The sequence below is a fragment of the Bos javanicus genome, chromosome 8, assembly GCF_032452875.1.
Source record: "Bos javanicus breed banteng chromosome 8, ARS-OSU_banteng_1.0, whole genome shotgun sequence".
In the NCBI taxonomy this organism is placed as follows: Eukaryota; Metazoa; Chordata; class Mammalia; order Artiodactyla; family Bovidae; genus Bos; species Bos javanicus.
The window spans coordinates 51,637,813-51,654,232 of NC_083875.1; the positions used below are offsets into that span (position 1 = coordinate 51,637,813).

Sequence of the window (16,420 nt, forward strand, 5' to 3'; positions counted from 1 at the left end):
CACTTTTTCCAGTGAATTAAACTTCTGGTCTCCTGGCTGAGCATGGTCTGGAAATGTACATAAGGTGGGTGTCTTGGAAGAGGTCAGCTATTCCCTACATATAGACTTTCAATTTATGTTTGTTTCATTTGGTGCCTCATTTTCTATGGTTATTCCAGGTCAACTGGCTGTATTCACATTGGTTTCTTTGCAAAACTTATCCATCTACCCTATCTTCTGAAATACTGTTACATTCTTTTGTCCCCTGATGACATCCTTCCATTCTTTATCCATGTTTATAACTTTTTATGAACTGTTAACATGATCTCAATGAGGAACTAATATATGTGTCCAAGTGTCCAATCATCTACCTTTTATAGGCAATCTCTCATGTTTTTAAAAATTCTGTAGCTTTATAGTGCTTTAAACTCTAATAGGCTCCATTTCTCATTACACATTACAAAGATCTCCTTTGGTACTTTAACTTGCTAATTCTTCCAGATGAAGGTAGATTCACTTTGATAACTGCCTGCCTTCCACTATCCAACTATGTATCAGGGCATGAGTGTACACACACAGACACATAGACACAAACACTTTTGCACCCCCACTTTTTAAATTACATATAGATGCATTTAAGGGGTACTAGTCACCATGAAAAACCGAAAAACAGGATGCATAGGCATTTTTTCTGCATTTTGCAAAATCAGAGCCTTTCCCAAAGGATATGTGCATACATAACAGTTCCCTTGAAAAGCTCACTAGTTTTCCCAAACCTGGAAAACATAGTGAGTACCTTAAATACCCCTCAGAGCATTTTATAAGTTAATAATATTCCCCACTCTAATTTCATACACTGTGGCAAATTTTTCATTATAACTTCAAATATAACTTTTTAGTATTCCAGAATGGCTAGTGGGCATATTTCTCATTACATATGAATATACTGACATTCTGGTCTATATAAGCATCAGTTTAGTTCAGTTGCTCAGTCACGTCCGACTCTTTGCGACCCCATGAACTGCAGCACGCCAGGCCTCCCTGTCCATCACCAACTCCCAGAGTTTACACAAACTCATGTCCATTGAGTTGGTGATGCCATCCAACCATCTCATCCTCTGTCGTCCCCTTCTCCTCCTGCCCCCAATCCCTCCCAGCATCAGGGTCTTTCAAATGAGTCAGTTCTTTGCATTAGGTGGCCGAAGTATTGGAGTTTCAGCTTCAGCCCTTCCAATGAATATTCAGGACTGATTTCCTTTAGGATGGACTGGTTGGATCTCCTTGCAGTCCAAGGGACTCTCAAGAGTCTTCTCCAACACCACAGTTCAAAAGCATCAATTCTTTGGCACTCAGCTTTCTTTGTAATCCAACTCTCACATCCATACATGACTACTGGGAAAACCATAGCCTTGACTAGATGGACCTTTGTTGGCAAAGTAATGTCTCTGCTTTTTAATATGCTGTCTAGGTCAGTCATAACTTTTCTTCCAAGGAGTAAGCATCTTTTTATTTCATGGCTGCAGTCACCATCTGCAGTGATTTTGGAGCCCACAAAAATAAAGTCTGTCACTGTTTTAACATCTATTTGCCATGACGTGATGGGACTAGATGCCATGATCTTAGTTTTCTGAATGTTGAGCTTTAAGCCAACTTTTTCACTCTCTTCTTTCACTTTCATCAAGAGGCTCTTTAGTTCTTCTTCACTTTCTGCCGTAAAGGTGGTGTCATCTGCATAAGTTAGACTGAAATTGTCCCCAAGGGGCTAGGGACACATTCTCAGTTTACAGATGAAACTAATTTTCCAAGTCCACATAACTGAAGCCCAAACCACAGGAATGTTATGAATTTACCAATGTAAATGCCATTTTATCATCATGTCTCTTAGCAGCCAATCAATCTTCTGTGGCATCTTAAAATTACTTTGATCCTTATTTCAAATTCTAAAACAATGCATCCATTCATATACATAACAGTTAACTCCAAGTGAGGAAGAAGCACTAGATTCCTACCCTTGTGAAACTCAGAAACTAGTAGGGGAAACAAAATGATGAGTGACTACACCACAATGCATTAAATGCTGACAGACTTGTGAGAGTATAAAAGAGAAATAACATAATATTTAACCCAATCTGAAAGGATCTCCTGAGCAGAGTGTTAAAGAGCACATATAGGGAAGAGCCAAATGAAAATTGAGAGGAAAGAGAAAGGGCTTTCTAGGTCAGAAGACTAGTACCTGAGGTCAGGACAAGGAAGGACAGTCAAAACAAAACAAAACAAAAAATGAAGCTGAGACACAAGACAGAAGAGAGATCACAAAAGGCACTGTATACATCCAGAAGGGTTTAGGTTACCAACAAAGCTAGACTTTTATGCTGGAGAGATCTGATAAGAATAGATTTGCACATTGGGAAGATCACTTTGGTGGTAAATGGAGAAGTAAAAGGAGTGTAAAACATTGACGGTAACTAACAAGTACAGTGGTTGAGAAACCCTGGGTTAAAAAGAAATACAAGAGCTATTAAAGAGTTTTAGGAGGTAAAACTTATAGACTGACTAGATGCAGATGGAGAAGAAGAGAAGTTAAAGGCCTACACCAGTTTTCTGGTTGGGGAAATCTGAGTAGATGATGGAACAGAAAAGGCAAGGGGGAAGCATGGGCATCATTTCCTCCAGACACATGCATTAGGAAGCATCTGTGGTACATCCAAGTTGGACACACTGGCTTGGAGCATAAGAGAAACTCCCTGGTAAGAAGAGTGGAAGCCCTCTTCTTAACTGATATCCTGTTAACAAACATGCTGAATTAACTGTGATGCCAATGACAGACCACAGGCCACACCTCAGCACATCTACTCTTATCAAACAGTATACTTACCAAGGGCCACATGTATTTCCTCCAGGCAGTTGTAACTGTTGTTATTATATAACTTAATAAAATATTAATAAACCAATAAATGTTCAAAAAGAAAAGTTGTTTGTATGAAAGTTAAGTCAAATGCTCTGGAAATACACAAAACCTTATATAACAAAATAACTGGTATGAAAAATTTTAGACACATAAACACACAGTCAGAATAAAGGTAAGTTATAGACTGACCCAGTGCAAGCCTGCAGAGGTAGCTGATTAGGCAGTCAAGGGGTTGGATCTGGACTGTCAGCCCATCTGCCATATATAAACGCCACAACTTTTCTGCTAGTTACTGAACCCAAGATTCAGTTTCTTCAACTATACAGTAAACTCCACTTCAACATATGGTTGTTCTGAGACTACACAGGTATTTTTTAAGTGGCCAACATTATGCCTAACAACAAGGAAACAAATACCCAGTTGGTAATGCTATCTTTCAGTCATTCCTTCAGTAAAGGAGTACTTTTCTTTTAAGGAAGACTCAAAGTTTGAGATAATTGCTTCATATCATGGCTATATATTACGCTGCTCTCATCTGTCTTATGGACTTCTAAAAAGAAGTTTGGAAAAGACCTACTATGACCTGGAGGCTTAGACCTACTGACTACATCTCTGGTAAGCTAAATCATTAAAGAGAGCAAGTAACAGAACCTACCAACAGAACTACACCAATACTGAAGACCAAGGACTCAATATTTACTTGACTTTTATGTATATAGTCTTTCTTAATAAAGATTATCTATCTTACTAAAAAAGAAAAGTATGTTTACCTTGATTATCATTACTTCCCCTTTATTTTAAAGGAACAGGATAAAATGTGCAATTTCCCTTAGGCTCCAGATGGAAAGGACCATGTCATACTCATCATTTGATTTCTAGCAACCAGCAATAGGATGCAGTAAACAGGTTTTTGCATAAATGAAATTATATTTCTACTCTTTCTTAAATTTAAAGGAGATACGTAAGTTATCATACCTACTCTTTCCCCATACATATATATACTAGGGAGGAGGATTTCATGGGAGAGATTAAGTGCTTCCCCTCAAATGTTTCATTACAGAAATTTTAAAAGACCACTCTCTCCTGAACAGAAGTGCTGTTTCTCCATGGAGTGGAGAATTGGGAAGATGAGGGAATGATTATCATTGAATTAATAATTAGTACCTCTTTGGGCTTCCCTTGAAGCTCAGTCAGTAAAGAATCTGCCTGCAATGCATGAGACCTGGGTTCGATTCCTGAGTAAGGAAGATCCCCTGGAGAAGGAAATGGCAACCCACTCTAGTATTTTTGCCTGGAGAATCCCATGGACAGAGGAGCCTGGTGGGCTACAGTCCATGGGGTTGCAAGAGTTGGACACGACTTAGTAACTAAACCACCACCACCTCTTTGAAATTATGGCAGCTATGAGACTGACCTAGTATGAATATACAACTTTTGGGGGTTCCACTGCTTTTGGAGGGACTAGCTATGATTGGAGGAACTGCACCACCAACTAGAATGCAATCTAAAGGAAACTATGGAGGTTTTAAAACATGTACAACATTGAAAGAGAGTTCCCTTTTCTCCACACCTTTTCCAGCATTTATTGTTTGTAGATATTTTGGTGACGGCCATTCTGACCAGTGTGAAGTGATACTTCATTGTAGTTTTGATTTGCATTTCTAATAATGAGTGATGTTGAGCATCTTTTAATGTGTTTATTAGCCATCTGTCTTTGGAGAAATGTCTGCACTGTTGGTGGGAATGTAAATTGATATGGCTATTATAGAGAACCGTATGGAGATTCCTTAAAAAAGCGAGGAATAAAAATATCATACAATGCAACAATCCCACTATGGTTCCAAAACCATAACTGGAAAAGACACATGTACCCCTATGTTCACTGCAGCACTATTTATAAGAGCTAGGATATGGAGGCAACCTAGATGTCCACTGACAGATGAATGGATAAAGAAGATGTGGTACATATAGATTAGAATATTACTCAGCCATAAAAAACGCATTGAGTAAATTCTGATGAAGTAAATGAACCCAGTGGCTGTTATACAGAGTCAAGTAAGTCAGAAAGAGGAAAACAAATATTGTATATTAACACATGTATATGGAGTCTGGAAAGATAGTACTGATGGAACCTATTTGCAGGGCCGCAGTGGACAGACTTGGTGAGCAGACTTGTGGACACAGTGGAGGAGGGAGAGGGTGGGACGAATTAAGAGTAGCGTGGAAAAATACACATTGCCACATGTAAAATGGGTAGCCGGTGACAATTTGCTGTATGATGAAGGGAGCTCAAACTTGGTGCTCTGTGACAACACAGAGGGGTAGAACGGGTGGGAGATGGAAGAGAGGTTCAGGAAGAAGGGGACATATGTGACATATGGCTGATTCATGTTGATGTATGGCAGAAACCAACACGATATTATACAGCAATTATCCTCCAATTAAAAATATATTATTTAAAAAACCAAACGTATCACATAATGGCAACTTTTGTGAATATTTAGTACTGTGTGTGAAGTTACCAATGCAGAACAGCTATAAGTATTCAGATTAATGTACAGGTTCTAATAAATACTGAGGAACTTACCTAGATTTATCCAAATTCCACCTGGCTTGAGTATTTTCCATATTGTATCAATATAATCAATTACATTGTGAGCTGTGTCTATGAAGAAACAGGTAGCAATACAGTCCCAGGTATCTATTTAAGGAAAATCAAATTACTACATGTCACTACATGTTTTGCCTTTTCATGAATTCTATAAATGAACCAGCTACCTCTTTACAGATACGAATATTTAACTACAGAGGTATAGAAGCTAAACTCTTCCAATCAAATACTATAATCTAGCCAACCAAATAAATCATTTACAAAATACGCCATCATTCATAAAAGCTTTTATTGCTAATTTGATAACGTAACCAATTTGGAAATCATTTTTGATAACCTATATCACTATATCTGCACCAAATAATATTTATGAGTTTTGTTTATAATTTTTTCAATTTTTAGCTTTATTTAAATCAGTTATGACTCTAATAAAAATTTTAACAATTAAAAATTTTTTTAAATTTAAAAATAAAATCAGTTGCAATGAAATTAACAGTCATTTTAATTTTAAGTTGTGATTTAAACCAGTGTTAACTACCAATTCTGGAAGGTTTCAAAAAAGACTGAATGCATCTGCTGCCAACTGAGAAATGAATGGTATCAAAATACATAAGCATCCACCAGTACTTGGGGGAACTGCCAGTTAAAAAGAGGGATGGGACAGTCCACAGCAGAGGGTGAAAAGCCAACAGAGAACAGTTTGGCTTCTGGAGGCCGTGGCTTGGCACAGAGACAGAAGAGACTGCCCTGAAAGTGGCTGTCTGTACAGGTAAGACACTTCATCCAACCATGATCACCTTCCCCATCTCCTCTTTCAAACTGTGCTCCAGAAGAAAGTCATTTTTACATGCCAAAGCAATGTTTTTCATTATTTCACTTCTATTTTGAAACCCTGCTCCCTGACTTATCCTAACATCATCTCTCTCCTTGTACCTTCAATGCAGGATCTCCCAGTGTCAGCATTCAGGGAAAAACAATAACTTCACTACCTTGTTACTCTCCTGCTCTAATCTCTCCAAGGCCTCCCATTCCTCTTCGAGTGCAATTTGAAGTCTTAGCTATGGCCTACAAGTCTGTCTCACCAAACCCTCTAACCTCATCTGCCATCAACCGCCCACTGCTCACCATATCCCAGCCAAACTGATCCTCTAGCTCTTCTTGAGCAGAACAAGTGTCCTTCACACCCCAGAATCTTCCTTCCTTTGCCATTTCCTTTGTCTGCAACACTTTTCCCCCATATATCTGAATGACTTGCCTCTTCAGTGTTACGAGGTTCTCTGCTCAATTTTTAAGTTTCCCCCTTAGAAAGACCTTCCTGGTAATTCCATATAAAACAGACCCTCCTCAGTCAATCATTATCCCCTTTACCTGCCTTATTTTTCTTCCTCACAATATTAATTTGTTATTGCCTCGCTCAAAACTAGAATATGGGTTCCCTGTGAGTAGGAACTTTGTTTTGTTCATTGCTGTCTCCGCAGGACCTGGAATATACCTCCTATTTAACAGGTGCTCAACAAATACCTGTTAAACAAACAAACTTGCTGACCCCTCAGCCTTCTTTTTTTCTTTTTATTGCCAAGTCTCTCTCCTCTTTCCCCATTATCATCTCCCTTTCTCTAATGACTAGCTCAAGTTTCTTCTACATTTTGCCAGGCTGAAGTCCAAACTTCATAGATTATAAAAGGCCTCCACAATCTGGAACCAACCTACTTCTCTAGCCTCATCGTCCATTAAATCCCCCAAAGTCCTTTTTCCTTGCAGCCAGGCTGTTCTACCATCCCTGGTTACCTTACTCATTCATATCGTTGTACCTCTGAACGCCATTCCTCCCTATTCAAGTCACTGTCTCCACAACAGCTCACTTGTCATACTAACCTACTTTCATTTTTACTATATTCATTACTCAACCTTTGTTTACATGTTGTCTTATATTAATAGACCCAACAGATTATAAATTTCTAAACTGCAGATCCCATATTTCTTTATAGTTCCCATGACTGTCTTATACATAACTCTGAAAATATTCTATTGATAAACTGTCACTGAAGTATACCTTAAATTCTACCATCAAAATGAATAACAACTTTGGCTCAGTACAAAATTAGCTCATTAAATTTAGAATAAAGGATGTGATTTTTAAAATGCTTGCTTTGGACTTACTGCATTCTGAATATATCTCCTGAAAATCTCCTGCTGTCATAGAAAAGTTAGAACCAGGAGGAAGACTGTGGGGGTCAACATCAGGGAAAAAGATGGGTCGAATCTGATCAGCTGACCTTCGGTTATTGCTAAACTGATGAATCCAGGGATAAAGCTTATATTTATTAATTTCAGAACATCTGTAAAATATGAGCATAAAATTCAGTGTTAAGTAAATATTTTACCAAGAAAATCTACTTTAAATACCAAAATTTATAATCTGATTGAGGATTTACTTATATAATTAAATACTTAAAAGTGTTACCACTATACCCAATTATCTGAAACTCCACATATGCATGTAGATGAGTAACCAATCATGGATTAAAAGACAGAAACAAAATTAAGGTAAATTCAGATATATAAATGTGCTGTTCATTCAAATTTTTAAACATATACTGCCAAAACTCGAGCCCAAGTAAAAAACAGTCTAAGTATTTTTTTTCAAAAAATGGTATGAGTTTTGTTACCTAATTATTTTAATTTTTTTTGTAACACTCTCCTTTTTACCTTTTCCCTATCTCCTAACTCACACTGCTACCAAGACAAGACAACGTATTGTTTAAACAAGGCAGCTATTTATTTTTTCTCTAACACACCTCTTCTGGATTTAAAGACTCTTTTCCACTACTTTATAAATGAGGCCACAGAAGTTCTGAGAAATCTTTCCAACTCAGTTATGTGGAGTCATTTCATGTGAATGATTTTATGAGAATTTAAGTAAAAAAAAATGTGATTACTACATTAAAATCTTATTCCACTAAAGAAACAAAGGGGTGAAGAAGTTTAAGGAACAATAAGAAAATACTCCTTCCTGAACAATACTTAGCCCTAAATTCTGCAGAGAAATCATTTCAGTGTCATGAATACCCAAGCACTTTTTAAAACATCCCTTACCCATCTTGTTCAACATTCTGTTAACTAGGCAACTAATTAAAGTAGTAACTGTATAAGCAATTTAATTTTAATACAAGAAACACTTATGATATATACCATAATTAAACACTATGCACTTCTCTTCAAATTCAGAATTTTTCAAAAATAGGATAAGTCAATCCGATTCTGAGCAATTACTGTTTCTAGCAAAAAGTAAATTAAATACCTGTTGAGTACAAAGTTGGAAGAAAAAAGCATAAAAAAACTCCATTCATTTCCTTGACAAGCATAACCTAGCATAGCTATTTCCCAGGCCAGTCTTCCTAGTCCAGCACCAGGTACCAGAATATTTACTTTAGAAGGATCCCTGAAATGAAATAAGGCAATTATGTCCAAACTCCTCAAAGGAAAGGGGAGAAAGAAAAAAAAAGACAAAATCCATATTAACAATTAAAAACTTAAGATATTTAATAAGAATAAGCTCACTCAATGTTCTGACTTCTTAAATTTGAGAAATACTTCTAAATATCAATGAGAAATAAGCATATAGGGAATTATCAAATGTTAGCAGACTAGGGTTTTATCCCCAAAGTATTATTTTTCAGAAGATAAACTGCCTTCTATCTAAGACTTATGAAGATACTCCTAGCTATCACCTGTCTTGGAAAGACAAATCATTCCAAAGGAATCTCTGTACATACAAAGAAACCAAACACAATTATTTCAGCACATGAAACAGTAAAAACAAAACTTTATTTCTAAATTCTGTTTCTAATACAATGGTTTATATAGCCAAATCAAGTACAACCAGATTTTAATGTGTCAGGTCTCTCTTTAAAATCTGATATATTTCAATTGGCAAAAGAATTTGGAGCTGGGATATTCTTATAAGGAAGAGAGGGAAGTGCTTTCTAATTGAGCATTGCTGTTGTTGTGGTTAAGTTGCTCAGTTCTGTCCAACTCTCTGCAAGCCTATGGACTGCAGCCCGCCAGGCTCCTCTGTCCATGGGATTTCCCAGGCAAGAATACTGGAGTGGGTTGCCATTTCCTTCTTCATAATTGAACATATATAATGGCCAACATATTACACCATGCCATAGGTTTGCAACCAAACTGTTCTCCACTTATTACCATTACCTTACCATCACAAATTTCCTTTGCTATTATATCTGCCATTGTACTTTCAGATCACTAAAAATCCTTAGCAAAGCAAAGACCTTTCAGGACTTCTGGCTCAATATAATCTTAAGGAAACTAAAATGGTATTCTTGTGGAAAACCAAAGAAAAAAGTATATAATCAGCTGTTATCACGTCAACTAAAAAGGAATTTCACTATTGCCTGTATTCCCCAAATTTAGCTCATAAAACAAATCCAATTTCCAAATCTACTCCCATGAACACTTCTTTATCTTTAAAGTGTATGGTCTTTAAGTTTGAAGTGCTCCAAACAGCAATAGGACTTTTTACTAGTAGCTCATATGATAACCTTTAGCATTCCCCACTCTGAAAACAAACAAACAGAACTATGGGGCTTTTGAAAATTCAGTCTACAAATACAGTAACAAGAGGATTTGTACAGGGTCCTTCAATCTTAGATATATATGGAACATATATTTGTATAAAAACCTCAGCGAAGTCTATTTAGCCTGTTTCACTGCTAAATTTTATATATACAATAAGGCATACACTGAAATTTGTTAAAAAATGACTTCTGACAAATAGGCTTATTGTGATTTGTAAGATATTCTTTAATACTTGACATGGCCAAACTAAAACCAAGGTGCCGTATAAAAGTTTTCACTAAAATAGAATGTTGCCTTTACATTCCAGATTATATACAATATGTCTATGTGTATGAACACTTTGATTTTTAATAAAGAAAATGGGAACATCTCATTTGGTTCATGCCTACCTATATTGGTTATCTAACATGAACACACATATTTTTAACACTAGATTCTGAAAAACTCCTATCTGTAGGACACCATGCTGGCCCTTGTATAAAGGACCCATCATCATTTTCTACTCCCTTCTAGACCCACCAAAACATTTACTCTCTAGAACTACCTCTTTTCTCAGTTTCCATTTGTCCAATAAAAAACATGCATTTTCCCCAAGTGGCTCTGTTCAGCAATTTTTTTAAAAATCAAGGTAATGCAACAGAAAATATAAAGGATCTGGAAGTAAATTCATACAGTATTTAAATCTTTATCCAAATAATCAATAATCAATTTCTAAGAAAGTAAAAGATTACCATGCAGAAATTAGAAATCATGCCAACCTTAAGGGAAAGTTGTACTAATAACAGTACAAATATTTATTTTGTTCACTTAAAGTTAGCTTTTTGACAGCTATTAAATACTCCTGAACTAATCAAGCTTATAGAACTCTATTCCTACCTTGTGGCATAAAGTTTCTATATAGAACTGTTATTAAAAGGCTGTCCTAAAGCCACAGAATAAAGAATACAGTGAGCCTTACCTTAAGAGTTAAGAGAGATTACTACAGATCTACCAATTATTTGTATTAAGAAAAAATAGATTTCAGTAGACATACTGAAGGAAACACATTTTAAAACAAACTAAGAATTGACAAACTGATCAAGAATCAAGCAATGAATGGGAGAATTTTTTCCCAAACCTTTGCTCTTAGAATTTTTTTTTCTGTTGGGTCTTCATATAAGGGATATTAACAGCATACAAGAAAAAGTCTCTAATCAAAATGTATATAAAACAAAGGCTTTCTAACAGACATTTTCTATTGAGTCTTTATGAAGTCTAGGACATTTTCTATGAAAATAAGAGAAATATAAATCTTTAAGTTTAGACCTTTTTGGTGAGCTGACTTTTTAAACTTAGAAACCCAGGAGCCGTATAATTAATATGTGCCTTTGTAATCAAGTGTTGCTTGCTTGAGATTCTTAGCAAAACTCAGGCAAGTAAACAAGTGTATGTAGTTATTAGGCTGGACTATGGATGAGCAATCTTTTTTGCCTTTTCATATTGTTCATGGGGTTCTCAAGGCAAGAATACTGAAGTGGTTTGTTATTCCCTTCTCCAGTGATGCTAGTAAAGACTGAAGGCAGGAGGAGAAGGGGACAACAGAGGATGAGATGTTTGGTTGGCATCACCGACTCAATGGACATGAATTTGAGTAGGGTCTGGGAGTTGATGATGGACAGGGAAGCCTGGTGTGCTGCAGGCCATGGGGTCACAGAGTCGGACACAACTGAGGGACTGAACTGAACTGATGGATAAGCAATATATTTACTACAAATGTAACACCCCTGATAATAGTGGGGAACTTCCAATGCTTTTCTAGACAAGCAAGAATAAAGAGTACAGGAGCCCTTGTGGGTTTGAAGAGGCCATGATTGCACGTGGTTGGCCATGTTTATACCAACCTTTGCTCTCCAGCTATTTTACCATCAGTAAACGCTGTTCTTGGAAAAAGTTTCCTTTATTGTATACAGAATAATTTTTGCATAGCACCTGCAAATAAGCGAATTCCAACACACAAAATACTTTTTCTTGGTGTCAGCATGATGACAATTAGCTGACCCCTGGTGGTAAGTGTATGTACAACTTTCAAGCATCAGAAGGGTTTGGTTCTATTACAATCACAATTCACATGGTAGAAGTCACTACCCACATGTGGCTACTAAATACTTAAAATATGGTTAGTTCTATTGAAATGTGCTACAAGTATAAAATAAATGCCAATATTCAAAGACAGTATAAAGGAATGTAAAATATCTCATTAAAATCTTATATACTGTAACATACTTATATGTTAATATGTTTTAGATATACTGGGTTATTAAAGTATATTATTAATCTCACCTGTTTCACTTTTCATGTGACTACTAGGAAATTTAAAATAACATAGGCGACTTGCATTGTATTTCTATTGAACACTGCTAGTCTTTATAGAGAACTCATAAACACACAATTCTGGGCAAAAAACAATTGTGAAATGACATCACAAACCATTATATGATCTTTTAAAACATACAGAACACAATGTGTTATTCATATATGTATATATAAACATGTAGCTAACGTAGAAAGCTAAGATTAGAGTAACAAATTTATGCTAGTTGTTATCTCCATAAAGAGAGAAGAATGTGCTCTGTATGGTTTGCAGAGCAGTTTCAACTGGTAAACAACAATAAAGAAATCTGAAATAAATATGGCAAAATGTCAAGGTTTAATAGAGTTGGATGTTGAGACACTTTATTCAAACTAGAAAATGGGTTAGAAATCAGAATTAGTGTCTAGTCCCTTCAAAAGTATGGTCCCAACTTATTTATCTACTTCCAACAAACAACTTCGTACATCACCAAGACAACTTTTAATCAATTCCAGAAAACACTTTCTCACCATAATCTTGAGAGCTCCAACATACCTGCAGAAACTTAGTTTAAATTATCACCTTATCTATAAAGTCTTTCTTTTCCCAAATATCCCAGGCAAAGCTTTAACTCACTTCTCAGTGCTTTCAGTGCTTCATTCATACCTTTGTTTATATGCCCAGTTCTTCACTTTGCTTCTTTCATTTAATACAGGGGTCAGCAACTATAACCCACTAGCCAGTCACCTGTATTTGTAAAAAGGTTTTATTGGAACACAGCCATGTCCATTCATTTATGTACTGTCTATGGCAATGTTCTCATGACAACAGAGCTAAATAGTCAGTAGCCAGAGACCCCAATGCCTACAAAGCCTAAAATATTTTCTAGCTGGCCCTTTAAGAAAAAGCTTACCATAATTCCCAATTTAATGTATCTTGAACTTCTTTCCCAATCAGTACACAGAGCTTTCTTAATATGTTTTATGACTAAGTAGTCCATTTAACACTATAAAATAATGTATCAAAATAATAATGCTAATTAAGGACATTTCGATTGCTTCCAATGTCTTATTATATAACATTAAAGCTAATATCTTTGGCATAAATAATTTCCATACACAGGAGCTTATCTGTAGAAAGCTTTCCCTAAACTGAATTGCAAGGATCAAAACTGAATTTTGTTCAATGTTACCAAGTTGCCCTCCATTAAATTTTACTAATTTATTCTTCCACCAGCAACATATGTTTCCTCATACCTTCAGTAAGTTATATAATTTTCAAATTCTCACAGTAGATTAAAATGGCATCTTAGTATGGTTTTTATATTTGCATTTTCTTATGAGATTAAGCATGTTGTATTTCTTTTTCTGTTTACTGTTTACACTATTTTTCTACTAGGTGATCAACTTGAATTGTTTTTCCACTATTTTTTAATACTTGAAAAAATTTTTTCAAGATTTTTAAGTACTTGAAATCCTGGAATGGTAGGCACTTGGGATCTTGATGAAAAAGAAATCTGAAATATTTATTTGTCTCTCTGGTCTAAGAGAGCTTTCTGGATTAAAGAGATATTATTAAATATCTTATTTATTTTATCTTAACATCTCTTAAAATACTAAAGAGACTATTTTCAGCTTCTAAACTACCTTTGCATTATTTGGCAATCTTCATTTGCTCTTATAAAATGGTTTCTTTCAGATGGAAATAATTCTTTTATAACTTACATTCTTTATTTTAATCTAAGTAGAAAAAGCCATCTTTAAAGGATTTTAAAAGTCTTCTTGAAGGGTTAGACATATCCTGAGAGGCAAAGATATAATAGATTTACCACCCACAAACAGACAAAATAACACTTCAAATTCTTCTAAAATAGACTGGGTTAATGAAACTAAGATCTAAAAAACTACAATCTGGTAGTTTTCAGGATTCATAAAAGAATATGATTCCACATGGTTGTGATTTCCCATTTCAAATAGGAGTTGAACCTAAGAATCTCTCTTTCCTTAGCAACTATAAACTCATAGCACTGAATTTCTGAGCTAATAATAACTGAGGTATCTGGCATTCAGCACAATTAAAACAGCATTTCATTAATTACAAACAGGCCCCAATACACATGTCAGTCTGTCAGCTTCAAAGCTGCTTATACTTGTGAACTTAAGACATTTAAAAATTCTCAACAGGAACAAACTGGAAAAACTGATAAGACAAATATGCTTACACAGGAAAAAAGTATTTTAATGACCACAAGAATAGTTAATTTATGCATATTTAAGTATACTATGTTTTGCAAACAGATCTGTTAGAAAAGGCCTTTATTGACATTTCAAAAAGAAAAGAACATAATCAAAAGGCTAGCTGACATAAACATTACTGAAATTCAGCCTGAGTATAACAATATCAAATTCACAGATGTTTGCTGTGGCACAAACAGAATCCTGAAAATTTTATCTGAGACCCAAACTTGACCAGAATTTACCTGAATTCTGAAGCACTACATCATGTCCCTTTTTCAGGACTTAGAGTTTACCTTTTGTGGCAAAGTTATGACTTTAATATGGATAAAGACTTTGCTATGTTTTGTTAGGCTTATTTTTAAGGGTTTTTGAAAAACTCATCTTATATGCTCTAAGGAAACCAATATAAATTAAACAAGCAAAACAAATGACAGAGGAAGAAATATGTAAGTTTTCCACTGGGTACCAGCATGACAAAAAAAAAAGTTTGATATTTTGATGCACTTGATTTAAAATTCATACATCCCTGCCTACTTTTATAACACTGATTACTATCAGAGAAGGGAAATGGGTAACTGGGGAGGAGACTTTATATCCTTTGAAACCTTTAAAATTTTGAATCCTGTAAAATACCTATTTAAAACATTTTTAAATTATTCTTTTATATTAAAATAACCTGTTAGAAACATTAAAGTTAATTCATCCTTTTCTCACCAGTCTACATTTTATCTGTCAACAGTAATAAAAATACTACTACTAACAGGTAAATAACAATAAAATAATACTTGTGCTAGTTCATTAAGTGCCTTTAACCATGAGATCCCCTTTTACTATGGCTAACATTGTCATGCTAACAGGATACTATGGTAATATACATGATTCAGTGATCACTAAGTATGAATGAAATCATATTTAAAGTGCTAGAAATTATGCTGACATATGCATTTGACATTCAGCCTTCCAAAAATACCCAAATTTTGGTATATTTCAACTGTAAAGAATTTTATCTCACAACCTACTTTTCAGAAACAAAGATATTTTGAATATTGAGAAATATCTGGACTTTATGTTTACAAAGACTAGTAAAATATATGATCTATTATTTTATAGATAGTACATACATTGAGTATACCAACTAGAAGAATCTTTAAGATTTTTGAAAGCAGCAATATTTATAAAAGTTCCCTAAACTGAAAACATTTATTTATAAAAACTATGAAAAATAAGGAAATATGAAACTAGATTATGATTTAACAGTTGTAGAATATTTCATGTAGGACCACTGATAAAAACTAACAAAATAACTTGTAGCACTTATTAAAGTAAACAAAGGTAGCCTTACAGAATAAAAGAAAATTATTAATAATAGGAAAAAGCATTTGACATAGAAAAGGCACTGACAAATGCAATATCCTTTCATGACAAAAACTCTCAGGAAATAGGAAGAGAGGGAAAATTTCTCAATATCAAAAAAGGGTATTTATAAAAAACCTAGAGCTAAAATTACACCCAAAAGTGAAAAGACTGAAAGCTTTCCAAGACCAGAAACTAGATAAGGATGTACTTCCAGAGCTATTTAAATGGGAAAGGAAGAGGCAAAAACCACCTTTATTCACAAACAAGATGATCTTTTATGCAGAAAATCCCAAAGAATCAACAAGAAAGCTACTAGAGCCAGTAAACAAATTAAGCAAAGTTGCAACACATAAAAATAAACATAAACACATTAAAAAATCAGTTCTGTTTCTATCCATTGG

General features: G+C 34.9%; 1 protein-coding gene across 1 annotated transcript in view; it reads right to left on the reverse strand.

Annotated features, from left to right (window-relative positions):
- Positions 1-16,420, reverse strand: part of CARNMT1 (carnosine N-methyltransferase 1) — a 42,234-nt gene that overhangs the window by 12,866 nt on the left and 12,948 nt on the right. The window contains exons 4-6 of the mRNA XM_061425554.1: positions 8,800-8,940; positions 7,659-7,837; positions 5,475-5,588 (exon numbers count right to left, since the gene is read on the reverse strand). Of these exons, the coding sequence (XP_061281538.1) occupies positions 5,475-5,588; positions 7,659-7,837; positions 8,800-8,940 (434 nt within the window). The remainder of the gene's footprint in view (positions 1-5,474; positions 5,589-7,658; positions 7,838-8,799; positions 8,941-16,420) is intronic.